The sequence below is a fragment of the Rutilus rutilus genome, assembly GCF_951802725.1.
Source record: "Rutilus rutilus genome assembly, chromosome: 17".
NCBI classification, from domain to species: Eukaryota; Metazoa; Chordata; class Actinopteri; order Cypriniformes; family Leuciscidae; genus Rutilus; species Rutilus rutilus.
In genome coordinates, this window is record NC_140230.1 from 17805070 (window position 1) to 17825148 (window position 20079).

The 20079-nt window shown below is 39.6% G+C and overlaps 1 protein-coding gene across 1 annotated transcript in view; it reads right to left on the minus strand.

Moving 5' to 3' along the window:
- Positions 1 to 266: 266 nt before the first annotated feature.
- The window catches only part of erfl3 (Ets2 repressor factor like 3), a 45560-nt gene continuing 25747 nt past the window's right edge, over positions 267 to 20079 (minus strand). Inside the window, exons 2-5 of the mRNA XM_084385015.1 lie at positions 18279 to 18513; positions 6092 to 6207; positions 4951 to 5993; positions 267 to 3878 (exon numbers count right to left, since the gene is read on the minus strand). Coding sequence (XP_084241141.1) covers positions 3246 to 3878; positions 4951 to 5993; positions 6092 to 6207; positions 18279 to 18513 — 2027 coding nt within the window. The 3' untranslated portion in view covers positions 267 to 3245. The remainder of the gene's footprint in view (positions 3879 to 4950; positions 5994 to 6091; positions 6208 to 18278; positions 18514 to 20079) is intronic.

Sequence of the window (20079 nt, forward strand, 5' to 3'; positions counted from 1 at the left end):
CTAATGGTGTAAACTAAAGCATATTGCTTTGCATGGACTTATATGCATGGACTTTTCGTTTATATCAATTTATTTGAAATTAGTAGTTTTTAATTTTTTTCATGTTTGTATTGCAAGCATCAAGATGTATGTAGATCCATATATGTGGGTCTCCTGAGGTACAGAAACACACACTAAAGACAAGAAATAGACTCTGGAAGGGAGATTTTACTTGTACGACTATAATGGATTCATCTGTGTTGTAAAGAAAAGTTGCAGAAACCAGATGGCTTTTAACCAGTTTAATTGACCCTGATTACATTTTAATTACAATTCTGAAAAAAAAAGAAAAAAAAAGAACACAAAAATGAATAAAGGAGGAATTAAAATGTTACATCATGGTATTAAAACCTGTTATTATGAATTATGAAACCACAGAAATAAATTTCGAGAAAGTGAGAGAGATATAGACTTTTACACAATAAAACAATACACAATATATCTTTTAAAATCATACAATCCCCCGATGAAAAAAATTTACAAGAGCAAGAAATCAGTAACACTACAAAATAACAATTACATGACGTGACTTGAGTACAATTCATAAGCCCGATCCTCCCCTGAATGCCCTTCCTCCATCCTATATCTCTCCACAATAACCACCCATATTAAAGTTACAGTTTTACGTTAATTTACAAAATTTTAAATGTTACACTAAACACACTGTTGGGTTGCTCGTGGGAAGGCAGGGGTTGGGAAACATTCTTAAAAGGATCTCTTACAGTATTGTATACAATGTTATCATGACTACAACATGAGGAAAAAAAATGTCAACAAAATAATGATAACTAATAATAATAATAATAATAATTAGGATGAACAGCAACATTGACACCAGAGAGCAAATAAACAGGAGCAGTTCGGGTGAAAAACAAATAATAATAAAAAAAAAGTGACATCCTGGGATAACCAATGAGAGCAGCCTAAGAGAAAACAAACATCTTCCCTCCTAAAGAAAAACAATGCACTCACTTTGTGCCCAAACAAAAGTCTACAGACTGCACTGGTCAATACTGCTCACCCCATCTCAAATTCAGCTCCACCTCTCACATTATGAGGTATGCCGGGCGTAAAATAAGTGCAGCCTACTTAAAGACTTGACTCATCGAATAAGAAAGCAGGAGGGGATCTTAAACATAACCAAATCTGGCTGAAGGGGGAGTAAGGCAGCTAGAAAGAGTTCAAAACTTTGAGGAGGTGACGTCATTGCCCGTCCAAATTTGTCTAATGTATCATTTTAGGTATCAGAGACACTTCAGACATGATACAAATACCACATGTCACTGGAAAACCATTATATCATGGCTAGTGTCCGGCCACCCCGTCGATGTCTCAAGTCCTGTGCTCAACTTCCACATGGCTTTAGTGCACACAGGTTTATGAGGTTCATGATGCAAGATTTCAAATGAATTACAGCCTTGGGTGTGGTGTAACATACATGCACAGAGACCTACAGCCTCTGTCAAACACACACACACACACACGCGCACACACACACGCATCAGTTGTGGCAGTAAGAACAGGATGTCGAGGAGGTGCATGCTGGTTAAAGATCCGAATGTGCCACATCATCTGTGGTGCAAAGCTCTCGTGCTTTGTTAGAGTCTTGTGTACAATTTAGTCTTTCACTCCCTCTACCCCTACCTTTTATTAACGTGATAAGAAAAGCAACAGTTTCCTCCCTTACTCGAACCGCAGCATTATCCCTGAGGAGAAGAGTCAACTTTCCCCTCGAAACGCAATCGGTTACAAAACCCCCTGAAATTGATATATCAGTTAATGCTATGCTTTCTGTTTATAGTATGTGTAACACATAATATATTAAGGTATATTGAGTGTATAATGTTCTTTTTTAAGATTTTTGTTTTCCTTTTCAGACATGCTAGTAAAACAAGGCATAAGAGGCAGTGTGTGTGTGTGTGTGTGTGTGTGCGAGATCGACTTCTGGCCACATGCCTTCTACAGTCTTTCTATACTTATGTTAGTATTTAAATGTTTGGGATTATAGATTGGAACTGGTCCTTCACCTCCCCCAGTCCACAGAAACACCTCATAAGGGTCTGTGACTGTTGTAATATGGCTAAAGGACTGTGGACAGTAAATAAGTACAGGATTGGCACTTGGTTCTAAAGGGTCCGTCAAGTGCCAAAATAGTTGAACAAGGAGTCCTGGTGAATCACTGTACAAGCTGTGTGTGTGTGTGTGTGTGATATGCTGGTTTAGTTCACACTAAAGGACTGACTATACAAGGGAAGCTTGTTATAAACTCAACTTCAGACTGTCATTTCAAAGACTAAGAAAGTAGCCATTTAAGAGATTTAAGAGTATGGTCTCTGAACCGCATGTTACGCCCGAGTCATTTCGTCCCATCGGAATGAAAGTGATTCAGGTATGGTCCCAGAGGGGGGAAAAAGAGAATGGAAGAGAGCGCAAAAGTTTTAAGGTGAGCTGGTTTAGATAGAAAAGGATAGGAGGGAGATATCCTGAGAACTTACACACAGCTAGATTTCAAAAACACACACATTCACACTCGAATCAGACACACGCTTCATACAGGGAACAAGAAAGGGATCATGTCTGAGTGTATGTGTGCGTGTTGAGGGGTTTTGTCCCTGAGGGTTCGGACTTCTGACCAGGCTGGTTTTAGAACAGTGTCTATTTGTGACTTTCTGTGCATTTGTATCCCACCACATCACATAGAGACAGATCACAGTCTGTCACTGAGGAAAATAATGCTGGGTTGCTGGAGATTAAGATCAAGATCAAGTCCCTCAAACCAGACCAGTCCTTCTGATGCCCATCTCTAGGTCTCTTTGTGGGGTTTTGAGGGATAGCTCGCAGGCACTTTGCAAAATAAAATTCTCTTCTAAAAATATAAAATATTCTCTAGTGCCTAAGGTCAAAGTTCATCACTCCTGAGGGTCGCTGGGGCACGTGGGTGAAGTCATTCATCATCACGGTCACACTGAGATGTACTGGAACGCGAGCCCCTCGGCTGAAGTTGAGGGCGGCGGGGGAACGAGGGTAGCCTGGGGAACAGGATTTGATTAAGCGAGGGTCAGTTAGTCGAAGTGTGCAGTGTATGTGTCAGTATTACTGTTGTCAGTATCAGCAGTCATTGATCTACAAAGAGTCACGTTTGAGTGTGGGTTCATCAGCAGTTGTAGAGTTGTGTATCAGCAGTCGTCTACGTGTGTCGATGCGTATCAGCAGTCCTTGTTCTCCAGTGACAGCTGTGCCGTGGCTCGGTGGAGCTCTGCGCTAACTCTGTGGTGAGCGAGAGGAGGTGGGCTTTCTCCCTCTCCGCTCCCACTTCCACTCCCACTCTCCTCCACCATCCCGTTCCTCTCTCTCCCCCTCTCTTCTCCTCTCACTTTCTTGTCTTCCGCCTCTTCCATGTGCTGGTCCTGGTCCCAGCGCCGTTTGAACCGGAGCTTCAGTGGGATACACTGGGAGTGCATTTGTGGCAGTCCGCCGGATGCCAGCTGCAAGTCCGCAGGCTCTACAGGTTCGCTCTTCACAACGGGGTTACCGCGGCGACCGTCGCCTGAGGAAGAAGAGGGAAGGACGAAGAAGGGTGGAGGGGCGGGGGCTTTGAACACTTCTTCCTCCAAGTCCTCATCTGGGTGGAGACGGGCATCAGTGCCATTGGGCTGTTGGTGCTTTTGGCTGCGAGGATAATGCTGATGCTGATGGTGATGGTGATGATGATGATGATGATGATTACGGTAGTGAGAGGGGAAAACGGCAAACTCTTCGTCTCTTTCATCGGCTTCTTCATCACTGATGTCAGTCACTTCGACTTCCTCTTCTGATTCAATGTCAGATATGGGCTCAACCTGTAGAGAGAGGATATAGTCAAAACAGAGTTGGGTGTTACTGAAAAATGACTTTCCATGACTTCTCTTAGACATTTGTGATGACTGGATAAGGATTGATAAAAATCTTTTTTTCGCACTAGCGTAATCTCCAGGAAAAGAAATACTTTATAACGGAGCATAACTACACCGTACTTTATTAATTTCTATTAGTGGTCCAGGCTTCCAAATATGGAAGATTGTGGGTTTACATCTCGCAATTCTGAGAAAAAGGGTGAGAACTGCGTGATATAAAGTCGCAATTGCGAGTTATGAAGTCAGAATTGAGAGATATAAACTCACAAATGCAAAAAAAAGAAAATAATAATTTCTCAGAATTGTGAGATTATATCTTACAATTCTGACGTCATAACTCGCAATTGCGACTTTATATCATGCAATTCTGAGAAAAAATGTCAGATTTGTGAGATAAAAAGTCACAATTACCTTTTTTTATTTTTTATTCTGTGGCGGAAACAAGCTTCCATATGCAAATTACACTTCTGAAATTACCCGATATTCTTAAGTTTTCTAGGATAAGACTTATCAACAAAAAAGTAAAATATTCACAATGGGTTTTTTTTATTCCTTAAAAAAGTTTGAGTAGCTGAATGGATTTTTTGGAATTGTTCAACCTAGCACTAAAAATATTACATTAGTTCAAAATATAGACTTGTCAAGGATTTATTAGAGATGCATTTATTCATTATTAGAACTTATTACGTAGTGTGGACAACCATCAGTACGTTTACATGCAATTTGAAAGTAAAATTTAAGTTGGACCAGTCAAGGCCATTCACATTACAGCTGTGGAATGTATGGACTCTGCTATTCTCCTAGAATTAGAATAATTAGTAAAATTATACAGTTGTAGTTATCAGCCTTGGTCTAAACAGGCTTTAATTCGTCTTTTTAAAACATAATGTTAATGGTTAAGTCTGACTATAATCATACCAGTTCGACTAATGAAAAACAAGGGAGAACTTTTTAAAGTCACCAAAACACTAAGTAGCTCAATTACAACTGCGCATGTAATCATACAGAACGTGATTACCTTAATCTTGGGCAAGCCAGCGCTGTTTAGCGAGCCAGTTGAGGAGGAGTTGGACACCAGTCCCGACCCACTGGCTGAACTGAGGTCACTACCAAACGACAATGAGGAGCCCAGACCGGATGTAGATGTGGAGGAAAGCGAGGTCTGTCGACACTGACCATCACGCTGTTTTCGGCCCAGTGGGGGAGGCTGGAGCTTGAACTTGAAGGGGGAATGGTGCTGCTCCTCCCCCAGGTGGTGGTGAATAGGGTGAGCGTGAGGCGGCGGGAGGCTGGAGTGATGGCTGTTGAGCACCGAGGGCCTCTCGGCAGGGCCGCGGTCACAGGCCTGGGGTCCGGGCATGCCTTTGTCAGGGCGCTGAGGGTGAGGAACGATGATGTTAGGGTAATGAAAGAAGGCACGAGGGCTCAGGTGGTAATTGTAGACGCTCTGGGTGTGAGCCTGCAGGTATCGCTGCATGTCCTCTGGGTTGAAGGAGAAGATGGAGCCAGGCATGGGCGACAGGGTAGGGGAGGGCGTGTAGGCCAGGTGAGAGCCTGGGGTCATGGAGAGCGCTGGTGAGAGAGGTGGCGCCAACAGGCCTGGCCCTCCCGGACCAGGCAGAGGCGAAACGGTGAATGGTGAGAGAGGCTCAGGATGAACCCTGTGTCCGACCTCTGACATTCGATGACCTCTGTGACCGCCTGGTCCACCGTACATCCTGAACATAGCTTCGTGAGACAGACGAGGGTGAACGGCACCTCGAAAACCGCCGCCGCTGCCTCCTCCTCCTCCTCCTCTCTCAGCCACTCTTTCCGTCACTCTCTCCTCTGACGCACCTCCGTTCCCGTCTTCAATCTCAGAGTTGACGGAAGTTCCATCACTGCAGTCAGAGACGGACCCGCGGGCGATGCGGCGGCCGCTGAACATCCCAGGACTGCGCAGCTCCTCGCTGCTGGGGGACCGCAGCACTTCGGACACCTGCATGTCTGATGGAGCGGATGAAGGGAAGCGGAAATGGGGACCTGTAGGAACTGGTGGAGCACTCTGAGGAACAGCCGCTCCTGCGGAGAGACAAACACAGCAGGGAGGAGGTCTTAGCTGTGTTTTGTATTTTACTGTGTAAATAAATATATGTGATGTGTGTGTGATCGTTTTGTACCTGTAGACCCCATATCAATGAAAGGGTAGTTGACCAGGACCAGCTTGTTGAAATTAAACTTGTAGGTGAAGCGTTTTCCTTTAGTTTTATGTAGAATTCTCTTGTTGTAATAATACCTGCACAAAAGACAAGCAGTCCACATTAGCCCACATTGAAATCAAAATTAAACCTGGAAATAAACAAAGTATTAGGTTATTCTACATTTTAAAACAAAGAAACGTTATGATGTAAAATCAATAAAAAATATTCCCAGATTCTAATCTATTGGTAGGTCACGAATCAAATAAGTAAATGTGTGACACTGATCACGTGAACTCTTTGTTCAGACGACCATGTTTTTTCTTCCATTGAAGATGCTCTTTGGATCATCTCAATTCATGCTGAAGAACATGAACATCAGGTTTGACAAACTTGTAGAGTTCATGCAGCTTGAGCGCTGCTGTCAATAAAATACAAAAAGGGGATGCAATACGTACGTACACATTTATGTATGTAATGTATGTATGTATGTATGTATCCATAAATGCGTGCGTACGTATTGCATATATATTGCATTTTCACCAGTGCAGTTTACAAATAATTTTTTTTATTAAATCAGTTTAATGCTGATACATCAAAAAGAGACAGAAAGGAAAGAAAAGAAAAGAAATATTTAAATATGTGTTTGTATATTTGTTGTGTACATTTGTGTGATTGGAGCTATTGTCAGGTCACTCTAGTGCTAGTTTATATAATACTGTAACCCACTGATAAATTCTCCTTTCTTAATCTCTTTATATAATCCCATTCTCTCTCCCTTCCTATCTATATATTAACCTTTGTCCTTCCCCAGCTCTTTACATAACATCTCTCTACTCCTCACAACCCTCCATCCATTTATGTAACTCCAATAACACAGCATCTTTCTTACAGACCTGCACAAGTGTGTGTGTGTGTGTGTGTGTGTGTGTGTGTGTGTGTGTGTGTGTGTGTATAAATCCCTGTGACAACAATTCATCTTGTACTTAATAACCTTTGAGCCACAATTCTCAGTGAATGGCATGTTTCAGGGAAGATGCTGACACTGAGCTTTTTAAATGCATAGGGATATATTTACTCACCCTGTGTGTGTGTGTGTGTGTGTGTGTGTGTGTGTGTGTGTGTGTGTGTGTGTGTGTGTGTGTGTGTGTGTGTGTGTGTGTGTGTGTGTGTGTGTGTGTGTGAGATCAATCAGACAGTCTTGTCTGTAGAGATTAAGCCGAGACAGACAGATACAGTCTTGTGGTCAGATGAAGATGTCATCGTGTGTAAATATGTTTAATTTGAGGTCAAAATGATTCGAGTTTTTTTCCCCCTCAGGTTCAGACAAGCAAAAAAGAAAAAGTCTTACTAAGTATGTGCTGTCAACCACCAGTCATGAAAAGCGTGTGACAACGGGCACCACAGCATATGCTGAATACACCTTAAATATAACTATTAACAAAGACAGAGATGTAAGCAGGTGATCAGCGATCATGTGACCTACTGTAACACTGAGTCACACAGCGATATAAATATACTTGAGACAGCTGTGGATTACCATGTCTACCAAATACACCAGCAGCAGCAGCAGTGTTTTCATGGATAGACATCCAGCTCACACAATCCACTTACTTCTGCACTGTTTGGCTGGAGGTGGTAACCTGAGCTTATATGACGGATGACAGATGAAAACATCGAATGATGACATCCTGAACTGTGACGTTCCAATTAACAGGCCAGGCAAAGTAACACTTTATTTCTGTGGCTGTCAGAGATGACTGGCTCTTAGCAAAAGTCACACAGTCACACAATGTCATCATTGGATGTACTTTCTATATAACGTGGGGCCGGTTTCCTAAGCACAGGTTAAACCACCTTAAACTGCAGTACATTGTGCTTTCTGTGGTGAAAACCAGTCAGTGTAGTATGTAACAGCAGGGGTTTTTCTTGAATTGTCATAGTTTGCACTTTCCTCGACATGATCATGAAGACATGACTTTCAGTTATTCCCCGGATGTTTTTTTGTTGTTGTTTTTTTTATGCATTAAAATGCAACTGAAAATCATAATGAAGAAAAAAAGCCTCAATAAACACACCTGATCCAGCTCATCAATTCATTCAGGCTTATTTGAAAACTATAGGTATGTGTGTTTGAGTAGGGCTTGAACTGAACTCGGCAGGGCTGTGGCCCTCCAGGAATTGAGTTTTGCACCCTTGCTGTATGATTTCTAGAGCTGATATAGGGCAATTTGTTCAGCAGTGATGTAAGTTGCATTGTGATGGCATCATCCGTGATTTCGAAGAATAAAAATGATGCAATTTATACCATGTACGACGCAATACCAGCTTCAGATTGCATCATTCATTGTTTTTACTAAAAAGTCCAAACCCAGTCATAGATTCATTCATAGATCCAAAGATGTATTTTAGTCATTTCTGGTTTAATTGAGATCCCTTCCCTTTATTACTCACATATCCTCTGCCATTCCCAAGTCAAGAGTCGTATACTGACCCAATAGCATACCTTGAAAACTAGAGCCAATCAACAATTTGAAGCATCCTTTTCATTCTCAGTGACCCAGAAGCACTTCGGCTGAAGACCAGTGATCGTGAACTTATTTAGTTTGGAATAATCATTCATTCTTATTATTAGAAGAAAATAAGCAGTTAAAATATTAATAATATTTGAAAAGTTTTGTCCAAAGTTTTCAATATTTGAAAACTACCATCCAGGAAACAACAAAAAGCATAAAACTGAAATTACATCATAGAATAGACCACTGCTGATCACTTCTTTATTGCACAATGCACATTTCTTGATATTAAGCCTTACAATGTGTTTAATATCACTATTAATAAGGATAGTACGATCATTGTATAATAGTGTCCCCTAAAGTATACTTGGAACAGTTCCACTTTAGCACAATCAAATATACTTAAGTATATCTTTAGTTGAACTATTTATGGGTTACTAAAGTGCATTAAATACAAAATTATTTGTTCTAATTTAGCAGACTTTAAGTAAACCAATTTAGTATACCAAAAGTGCAATTGCAGGGTTTTTATATTAAGTACATAAATATGTAAATGTATTTTAGTATACTAAAGTATAAAAATATATTTTATACTTAGCATGAACTAAACATATTTCAAATACATTTTAGTATATTTATTTTTCACTAGGGTTGACCCAAACACATGCGAGTAAAATACACTTTCTTAAATATTTATCTTGTTAAAACCAGATCAGCAAAACTGCATAATGTGTGACTTGTTTACAAAAAAATACATCATAAAGTCACAGAACAGTGCACTGAAAATAAAATTGGTGTAGAAACAATTTTCAATCAGAAATTGCTAGTAAATGTCACAAACCATTACAAAGAAATGGCAATTAACACATTGAATAACAACATGAAGAATAACAACTAAAATAGTATTTTCTTATAAACGCACTCCAATAATTGTTATTTTATTTACAAATGTACAGTGTGTGTGTAAGAAGTGCTGCCCACCCCACACATGTGTACCCGCTCTCTCAAACGCACTTTAAAGAGCATTTGAACTGACTTCAAAGCAGAAGAAAGGATTCTTTGAGCATCTGCAACTAGTGGCAACGACCCTCCTTCTGTCACACACTTACACACCTGTGAACCCACACGCTGGTGGCTGGTCGAACAGAAACAGTGAGTGCTGACCGATTTTCAAAGGATAGGATATAAAATGCCTAAATTTGAACAGATGCAGGCAGATACATGTATTCCGGTGACTAAATGACTTTAGGTGGTACAGTCAACCGATTTCCAGGAAACAATCAGATTTCACTGGGTTAGAACTTGGATTAAACAGCAGATTATTAAAAGCTCTAGTTCGAGTCAATATTCTGTGACTGACGGGAATATAGAAGCTGAACAAACATTACAGCGATTCGTGGAATTCGCAAATCAGGGCCTTAACAACCTGCTTTTAAAGAGACAGAATGAAGAATAGAGAGGAGGAAGAAGATTATCAGTCAAATGCTGCTGATGTACATTGTGCTGTTTTTTTCCTGTCGTGTGTGTACTTGTTGTGCTACATTTGTGAGGGACTAACTGTGGGGGGGAAATTCCTCACAAACTTTCCTTGCATATTTCTGAAATCCTTACAAACATAAAACAAAATTATATATATACACAGTACTGTGCAAAATAGGCATGTTAATAAAGTGTGTCAGTAGGAAATATCAGTTTACATTTCCAAACATTCTTTTTGCCATTAATTGTAATAATCCAGTGAGATTTGCGCATGAACAAGGAATCTGACAGCAGCCGGTATGATCTGATCTCACCATCATCGAGTCCGTCTGTGATTACATGAAGAAACAGAAAAAACTGAGACAGACTAAATCCAGAAGAACTGCGGGAACGTCTCCAAGATGCTTGAAGAAACCTTCCTGCAAAGCTACAGTACTTGTGAAAAGTACTGGCACTTGTGTTAAAATGCTGTAAAGTGAGAATGCTTTCAAAAATAAAATCACAAATTGAATTTATTTATGATTTAACTTCTATTAACTAATTCAAATCAATATATGGTGTAACGACCCTTTGCGTTTAAAGCGGCTTTTGTCCAGGTACACTTGCGTATAGTTTTTCAGGTAGCTTTGCCATTAACATGCCTAAGACTTTTGCACAGTACTGTATTATATATATATATATATATATATATATACACACACACACACACACACACACACACATATACATACATACATACCTCACAAATGTCTGAAAACAACCTCACAAACGTCAAATATCCTTGCAATATCCTTTACTTTCTGAAAATGTATACAAAAATGTCAGTAACACTTTACAATAAGGTCTCATTAGTTAATGTTATTTAATGTATTAACTAACAAACTAACAATGAGCAATATATTTTTTACAGTCTTATCTTTGTTAATTTTAGATAATAAAAATGTAGTCTGTCATTGTGTTTCATGTTCGTTCACAGTGCATTAACTAATGTTAACAAATACAACTTTTGATTTTTATAACGTATTAGTAAATGTTGAAATTAACATTAACTCAGATTAATAAATGCTGTAGAAGTATTGTTCATTCTTAGTTCATATTAACTAAGGAAACCTTATTGTAAAGTGTTACAAAAATGTATTAAAACATCCTCACAAACTTCTAAATATATACTGACTCACAAATGTCTGAAAACATTTCTTGAGAGAAGAAAAAAACTCAAAACGAATTCTCACATTTTGATGAAAATCAAATCAAGTCAATGGGAGCCCCTCACACATATACAGGTTTATGTATTAGCTATACTTTTGGGGCAAATTTGTCCCCAGAAAGGAGTAAATATGACAAAACCACACTGAGGGGACATTTGGGGCACATAGTCATTTAAAAAAAATCTAAAGAATATTATATAGGGTTATGGTATGATTTAGGGCTAGTTTACAGTTCTAACTAGGCTGTATATAATGAAAAGAAGTTCTCATTTGGATAGTAAATGTGTGTGTGAGGCGAGAGGAGACAGTGGGGGAAAAAGTGAAGTGATGGGGTGGGGGTACGAACGAATGGGTCTGTGTGGCTCTAGGGCGGATGGTAAACGGACAGTGAGATCCACTCCATCCATAAGCTCTATTGAGAAGCCAGAGATAAACATCATGTTTTGTACGCTGCGTGTGTTAGCGCGTGTCACTGTTGCACTAGCGTGTGTATGTGTGTATCTCCACCCACTAAGCTAATAAAGAGCTCATTCTGTCCCTGACAATAAGACCCAAAACTGCCCTCAAACACACACGCGCACACACACACGCGCATGTCGTCATCCTCCTCCAAACAAAGAGAGCTGTTGTAGGACAAGGCCTCTGACCCACTCTTTCCACAAGTACACACACACACTCACACACAGAGTCAATCTTAATCAAATCTCCAAAGAGTGAAGAAGAAATTATGGCTGGCCACTTCAATCAACATCACATCGGTTCTGATGCTGATGACTGCACTGAGAACATCTGACATCAAAATAACATCACAGACATGTTTAATATAACGACAGACAGACCCAGACTTTGACTTCCTGTTAGCAATGAAAAGAAAAAGGTTTAGAAAAGTTTGAAGGAAGAAAAAAAGGGGGCATTACTGTTTTGGACCCCATTGATTTTCAGTATATGCTCTAAACAGCTGAAACATTCTTTAAAATATCTTCTTTTGAGCTCCCAAAAAGTCATGTTTTGGAATAAGGTGAGAAGGTAAGAAATGATGACAGACTGCATTCACACATGACTAAAATTGCACTCAGTTGGCTTTGCCAAGTAAAAATTCTTAGCATGGAGCCACTATGAGTTTAAATAAACAGGCTTAGATGAGTTCTGTAGTTGGGACAATTTTGACAATAGTGGGGTGAAATCTAATAAGGAAGGGAATGAGTAGTTGGGCGTCCATTGTGCCCAGAGCCAGACGGGAAATGTCCTGACGTTCAGTGGAACATCAACAGTGGGACAATAGAATTCCATTTTTGCAGAATTTCCACACGTGTGTGGCAGGAAGGTGATGAGTCAAGTCCCAGCGGGCTGTCTGCAGGAGAATATCAGTGAAACAACACCCCTAACTCCATCAACATCAAGTCAAATTCCAGTCAGGATTAGAGCATTAGCCCAGACTTTTATACATGCCACAGAGTGGCCAAGAAATGTCTGAAAAGGAGCATTTGTTCTGGAATTAAGGGACGTCACAAATGTGTAGGGTTGAATGTGAAAGCCCTGTTTTGAGTTGAAAAGTTTCAGATTGAAGGTATGAATCAGATGGAGGAGTACAGTGTGGGATTGTGTGGGGTAGGGAGGCGGTGTAGATGTGGAGGAATGGCAGTGAGTCATTGGCATCATAAGAGAAAAAAAAGAAAGGAGGAGAGGAAATAAGACAGGGAAAAAAAGAAGAGGAACAAAACTGTACTGACGTCTTACAGGTATTTTCAAAGTAGTTGAAAGGTGTATTAACAGAAAATAATTACGACTTGTTTGTAAAACACTTCACAGGTAAAAAAATAACAGCAATTCCTTAATACCAGTTAATGCAAGCTGTTAATGTTAATTTATACAACTTGAAATGTTAAAATGTATTAGCATTTGTGGAAATTAACATTAATATTGAATAATACTTTTTTTAACAGCATTTGTTATTGTTAGTTAATGATACCTAATGCATTAAAGTTGGCATGAAATTAAAATTCAACTTTGTAAATGCATGTAATGATTCATTCATGTATGCGCTGCATTTTTAAAAATATTTCTTGATCTTGTAACGTGTAATCAAAATTCGGTTGAAATGACACACTTCTCTCATATGATGTAGGCCTATGCTGGATTTTAACCATTTAGTCCACTTAAACCCAAGCAAGCTCGTATTTATTTTTGAGCACAATGCCCACAATTCAAAATCCAATCAATAACCAATGGATAGAACCATGCCCTCATTTTACATCACAATACAGAAGAAAATATCTGTTCTTACTTCTGTTTCATTGCGACTTTAACTAATGTTAATGAATTGCAACTTGCAGTAAAATTTTACAATAAAAACAAGCATTGTGTTTCTTTAAAATAATGCTCTTACAATGGAAGTCTCTAGGGTATTGCACTGGGATAAACATTACAATACACACTGTTTCACAACACAAGCCACAAGACTTAAAATCACATTGTCTATACAAAGTTACAGACCATATCTCTTCAGTCATGTAAACCCTGTAACTTTTTCATGATATGTGGGAGACAATTTAGGTAACAACACTATAGGTCAAATAACACATTTGTACCAAAGAATTAATGTATGCACTTAAAAAAAAAAATACAACCTACACATTTCTGCTTTTAATGCCTTGCCCTGTAGACTTCCATTGTAAGCGTATCACAGTAATGTGCTGTTTACTCTGACTAAGGTCCACAGAGAGAGGAGAGAGAACAGAGGACTCAAATGAGAAGTTATGTGCGGCTGCTTGACCTTCTGACGAGGGCAATGCAAATATCTCCTGCCCAGAACGCAGAGAGGAACTCATGCTGAGAATGATCAAAGGACAAGGTCTCTATCTGACAGCAAATGACGGTCCACCCCGGTCCAACAATTACCAGTTTCAGGTTTCAAAACTCACGTTGTGCCACTCTGTGTGCAGTGTTGCCGGATTGAGCAGATTGAATTCACCAAATTGGGCTGGTTTTGATTACATTTTTTAAACTGTGCTTGGGCAGGTGGTCCAAATCTTTTATGATGATTTGGGCACATTTTAAAGAAATTATATAACGAAGAAATTCAATGACAAAATGTGTAGCCAAATTCACCAGTATGTTCCATATACTTAACAAGAATTTAAAGATCCCCAGTGGTGAAAAGTTTTTAATGTGGTTTATATGTCTATGTGGTGTTTTTAATATGCTTTAAGATGTGCAAATCAACACCATTGCTGAGTATTTTCTCCTTAAGTCTCCCTGCAGTTTACCAAAGACAGTCTCAAAAACGTGGTTTGAAACCGCCCCCGTTCTCTAAGTCACAAACATGTTTTAACCTATCACTATTAACGTGAGAGCGGGCTTTAGCATATCATTAACTATGCTGTGAAGCAGGGGATTCTCAAGAGAAGTCAGGTCTTCTTCTGAATCAGTATCTAGTTCAAACATATATGGCTGAATTAAACCCAATGTTTTAACTTGCCATTGTGTAGCATTTACTACAGTTGAGCGAGTGGATTAAGTATTCTGAGCTGGCGTGAGTGATTGGAGGCGGGGCCTAACTTGCATATTCATGGTTCAGTCAGTGTAAACTAAATGGAGCAAGGGTGTAGAGTTACATTCAAGCTATTTTTAAAGGAAAAAACTTTAAAATATGTAACTTTGGTGATCAAAGATGAGTTTTAAGCGACAAAATTACTGACACCAGGGGGACTTTAACAAGTGACTTAATAAGTGTGGCAATAAAACAAGTTCAACTAAAGCAATCTTAATGTCAAAGTGGGAGGAAATGTAAGAAAACCGACAAAAGTAAGTCATCTTTCTAATGCTCATTTAACACTTGACAATGGAGGCCATGCTTAGACAGTCCCTCCAGTTTTTCGCGATTCCTGAATACAACGCAAAATCAACAAAATGTCGCATTTTTTTTGCGATCCTGCATAATTCCTAATTTAACCGCAAAATAACGTCCCTCCCCAAGGGGACGCGGCCTTAGCCTATATTATTTTTTTACTGTCTATGATATTAGTCCCCGAAAAACGCCATTATAGCAGGTTTAACGACTGAAGCGACAACTTGCCAGGTTACTATAGTGCGGCCGGCTACGCAATACTCGTTCCCTACTCTCAGGGAACTGAGGTTACGATAGTAACCGAGTAGTTCCCTTTCGAACGGTCACTTCGTATTGCGTAGCTATACACAGTGGGGACGCCATGCAAAACGCCGCACTATAAGTAACTGGTTGCCTTAATGCCTTCTGCAGCTCAGGACCCCTCAACTCAGGATTTACACACAGGTCTACAGTATAAATTACTACACCTGCTGTTAATATTTACATAGGTCAGGTAGAAAAATTGCCCATAGGTTGTTTTAAAAGTTAATTTGATGAGAATTTGATTAGACCAAAATAAACAGGCTTTATGCATTTTGTTTGTGATTTGTGTCATGTATGACTATTGTGCATCTGACATAATACTATTATGGTAAATGTGATGTCCTAATTATAAAATATAATTTTGATCGCAAAAATCACAAAAATCCTGGAGGGACTGTTAAGACAGAGGCCTGCAGAGATGCTGGGAACCAGTGCTTCCAGGATGCTTCCAGGATGCTTCCAGAATTTAGCAATTGTGGCTGTCACATTCCTCCATATTTAATGATTATATGAAAAGAGCATTTTTATGTGACACAAAAACAAATTCCAGTCCAAAGGATTGCAGATCCTCTCTAGATTATCACACAGACATACACAGAATAAATGGGCATCCGCTGTAACTGGTTTTGGGAGCTTCGACTCACCTAACCAAAAGGTACATACAGTTTTTGCAATTACGCTCAAATTAGAATTTGGAATGACAAAATTTGCCACCCTTATTTGTGTGAGTGTGTGTGTTTGTCTATGTGAAATGGGGATAGTATCACTTAAATTACAGCAGAAAGTAGCTTGGCCTCATAGTTATACTTTCTTTCAAACACAAAATACACATTTGTACAAGCAGGGCACACATTCTCATTTGTAATAACAGAGTGAAGAGGAAGGTTGACATCATAGTTTAACACAGCTGTCTGCCTGTAAACAGTTTACACTTCACTCTCATTATACTTTCTATTTTGTTAAAGAATACATTTAAGCTCAAAATCTGATTTGGTAAAAACAAACAACAGGCTAAAAACAGAGAAGACGAGAAGTAGAAGAGCATAAGTGGAAGAGCTTTTTAAGACAGTGTTTATGTCGTCTGGATAACTGATGGGAAAAATACAGCAACACATACACACCCACCCACACGCGTTAATCCTTCAGTACACTGATAACATGGGATCTTGTCAATGTTTGCGATCATGTAAAATCTCCTTTACTAACGAAAGCTCCAACTGTCTCCAAACTGCCCTGGATTACATGATGTGATTCCTTAAATCCAATCCCATAACACAACATTACACACTATTTCTGCATAGTCTGGCTCTACTTCTGTGTTCAGTAACAGAAGGCCTACTCACTGGTACTAATAAATACTTGACAAATTAATGAATCACATTAAAAAAAAAATGTCTAAGTAACATATGTCAATCAACAATAAACCGCTAAAGTACACCAGGCCGTGGTAGTCAACAGCTTTATTAACAACTTCACACTCAGTACCGGCCTACAAAATTGGGAACTGCACCATGCAAACAAATTTTTGGGTGTCTCTATGCAGTTACTTGATTTGCATAAATCCTTTAGTCAACTGTGTGTTAAAACAACATAGCCAGCACATTCAAATAAATAATTATTTAAGCAGCCAGCACATTCAAATAAATAATTATTTAAGCAGCCACAATGTAAGTTAAGGTTTCTTGCATCAAACCAGTCATTTTGTTTAGTTTACGTCATTTTTAACCTTCTTTCTGACACTTAGAATTAAACAGGCAACATTGTTTAATGGTTCTTTGAAATATGGTTAAAGTGTATTGCCAAACATATTGACACGCATTTATGGTAAACTAAAATACACTTCAATGTAATGTTTTTTTTGTCCAGACGATGAAAGTCAACAGGGTTCTGTGTTGTGGACCTCAATGTTCTTTAAAAAAAATATTTTGTGTTCCAAAGTAGAAAGAAATGCATAGAGAACAACATGAGGGTGAATAAATGACGACAAAACTACTATCCTTTTAACAAATAGCACATCCACTCTAGTGGTCAAACTGCACTGGATCATGAACTGATGGAAATCAATAGAGTGAATGATTGATTAAGTCTAGCGCAGAACCCTTGTGTGGAGTAACTCCGCTAACATATGAGGTCTGCCCTGAGAAGGCTTCAAGATAAATGCAGAAAGTGGATCACTCTCCATCCACTTTGAGGATCAGAGCTGATCTGCTAAAGCAGGTGAGTCAGAGACGAAAATAGAGGTACAAATGAACAAATGCAGATCAGGTCAGAAAATGAAGCGAAGGCTAACACGGTCAGCTGCTCAGAATACATTCGCCTGTCTGTCCTTTAATGAGATCGGCTCCTGCACAGGTAAATGGACTGGGATTAGTGAAAGATCAGACTCTACGCAGTTATAACTCTCCAGCGACAGGGTCAATCCTATAACGCAACACAAGAATGATTTCGCTGCTTCTGTTCTACATTTAGACTGAGCAGAAATAGGCCTCGGTTTTCATTGGTCAAACTAAAACTGTACAGGATTGCACAATTTAAATGCTGAACCATGTTTTGAAATGATTAGCTTATTCTGGTTGGTTAAGAGACAGTATAAGGAGGAAAAAAAGGCAACTTTTAAAAGAGCCTTTACCTGGCCTACCTTAGTACTGATAGGCCTGGCCTGGTTACCGAAAAATCATAGGTTCATAGGTTGTACACAAATCACTTTACCCCAAGCTGCTCAAGGGGGATTGTGCCTGAAATAAGTGTACTGAAAATTGCTCCAGATTAAATTACCTGCTTAAAGGCAAAGACAAAAACGACAGAGAGAGTCTTACCTGAGAGCTCTGCTGAGTTTGTCGTAGTTCATCTGAGGTTTGCACTTGCGGGCGCCCCAAAGCCTTGCCACCTCGTCAGGGTCTTTGATCACAAACTCCCCGTAGTCCCCCTGCCAGGCAATCACATCATGATACTCCTCCTTCCTCAGCAGCTCTAGGATAAAGTGCCACAGCTGGATCTGTCTGGAGCCAGGACTGGACTCGGGCTTATAGGCCCAGTCTGGGAACGCAAACCCTGCAGGGAGAAGAGAGATCAGACTCTAGTTGATATGTCCACATGCAAAGTTGAGTAATATTATTCATTGGCTAATAAGGCCAATGATCACCCCTTTCAGTGCTGCCATCGTGCTCTTCAGCAGGCATGTCCACTATATCGTGCACTCTCAGTCTCTATATATCGTCACATCTCTTATCATCAATCACTTTGAGGTCAGTTTTAAAGTCACCAGCAATGCCACTCTCAATCTAACACAATCTGATGTGTGAAAGCTCTTTGCATTTTTAGAAACAAGAAATGATTTGAAAGGGCTGCAGAATGAATGGAGGGTGTCAGTCACTGAGGGTGAGGACGGGTGAAGTGTGGTCAGGCAGGGTCGGTTTAAGTTGAGGCTGGTAAAGGTCAGATAGGGTAACGGCTCACAGTGGTTACTCCACAGCTGATCCTCTTTACTCTACACTCAGTTTCACACACATGAGTTTCTGCATGAGGTTTTTTTTTTTTACCAGGCAGTTTTGCTTTGTGTTTTTAACTGTCTGAATTTTCCAGTATTATAAAATGTATTTTCCGCCATGTCAAAGCTCTGTAAAACAATTCTCATGCATACAGTTAAGGCATTTGGGATCATTTTTCATCCGAAGCGACTTAAAATTTTATCAATTCCTGCTGTCCCAGAGAATCAAACCTACAATCTTGGTACGCTCTACAGACTATGGACACTTTTAAAACAATCTTTTTATAAAAAATGATCCAAAGCAATTTACTCAACAACTTCCGACAATTTACGGATTCTTAGGAAGGGGCGAATCACTTTGTCTCGGTGACTCAACAGATCTAAATTACACACTCAAGTGGTGGTTTTTCCTGTTTTTTACCTGCCAACAACCAGATTTTTTTTTCTTTTTCTACAAGACATGAATCCAGTGAAATCCAGTTCTGTGTTTTTACACCTGGGCTGACTTTTATCTTTGTACCTTCAGCAAATATAGAGAAATACATTTATTGTATGACATCCTATAACCTCTACTGGCTCTCAAAACATCACACACACACACACACACACACACTCTCTCTCTCTCTCTCTTAGAGGGTACATCTGATTGCTCCTTTAAGAGGTCAAATGTACCATGCACTAGAGAGCAAAGTCTGACTTCAGGAACTACAGACAGGGATCTGGTTTCACAGCTCACATTCTCTCTCTCTCTCTCTCTCTCACACACCACACACCACACACACACACACACACACGAAAAGGATCCTTACTAAGAAGTTTGAGCTAAATTCAATATGTGTCAAACTCCCTGATGAACAATGAAGAGGAGACACCATGAGTCACACACTCACTCACCAGCAGGCACAGATACAGTTACTGCTCTCTCTCAACACACATACAAAAATGTTGTTGATTCACATTCAGATCTACGCATAGAATCACACATATAATTCAACACATCCAGGAGAGTCCTAATTCAGGTGCGATCTGAATGAATCTGCTGTGTGAGTCGACTGATTTCTGTGTGTGTCTCAGAGTGGGAGGCTGTTACATATGCAGAAAAACTAACGACAGTGAGGTCATGTTTTAGG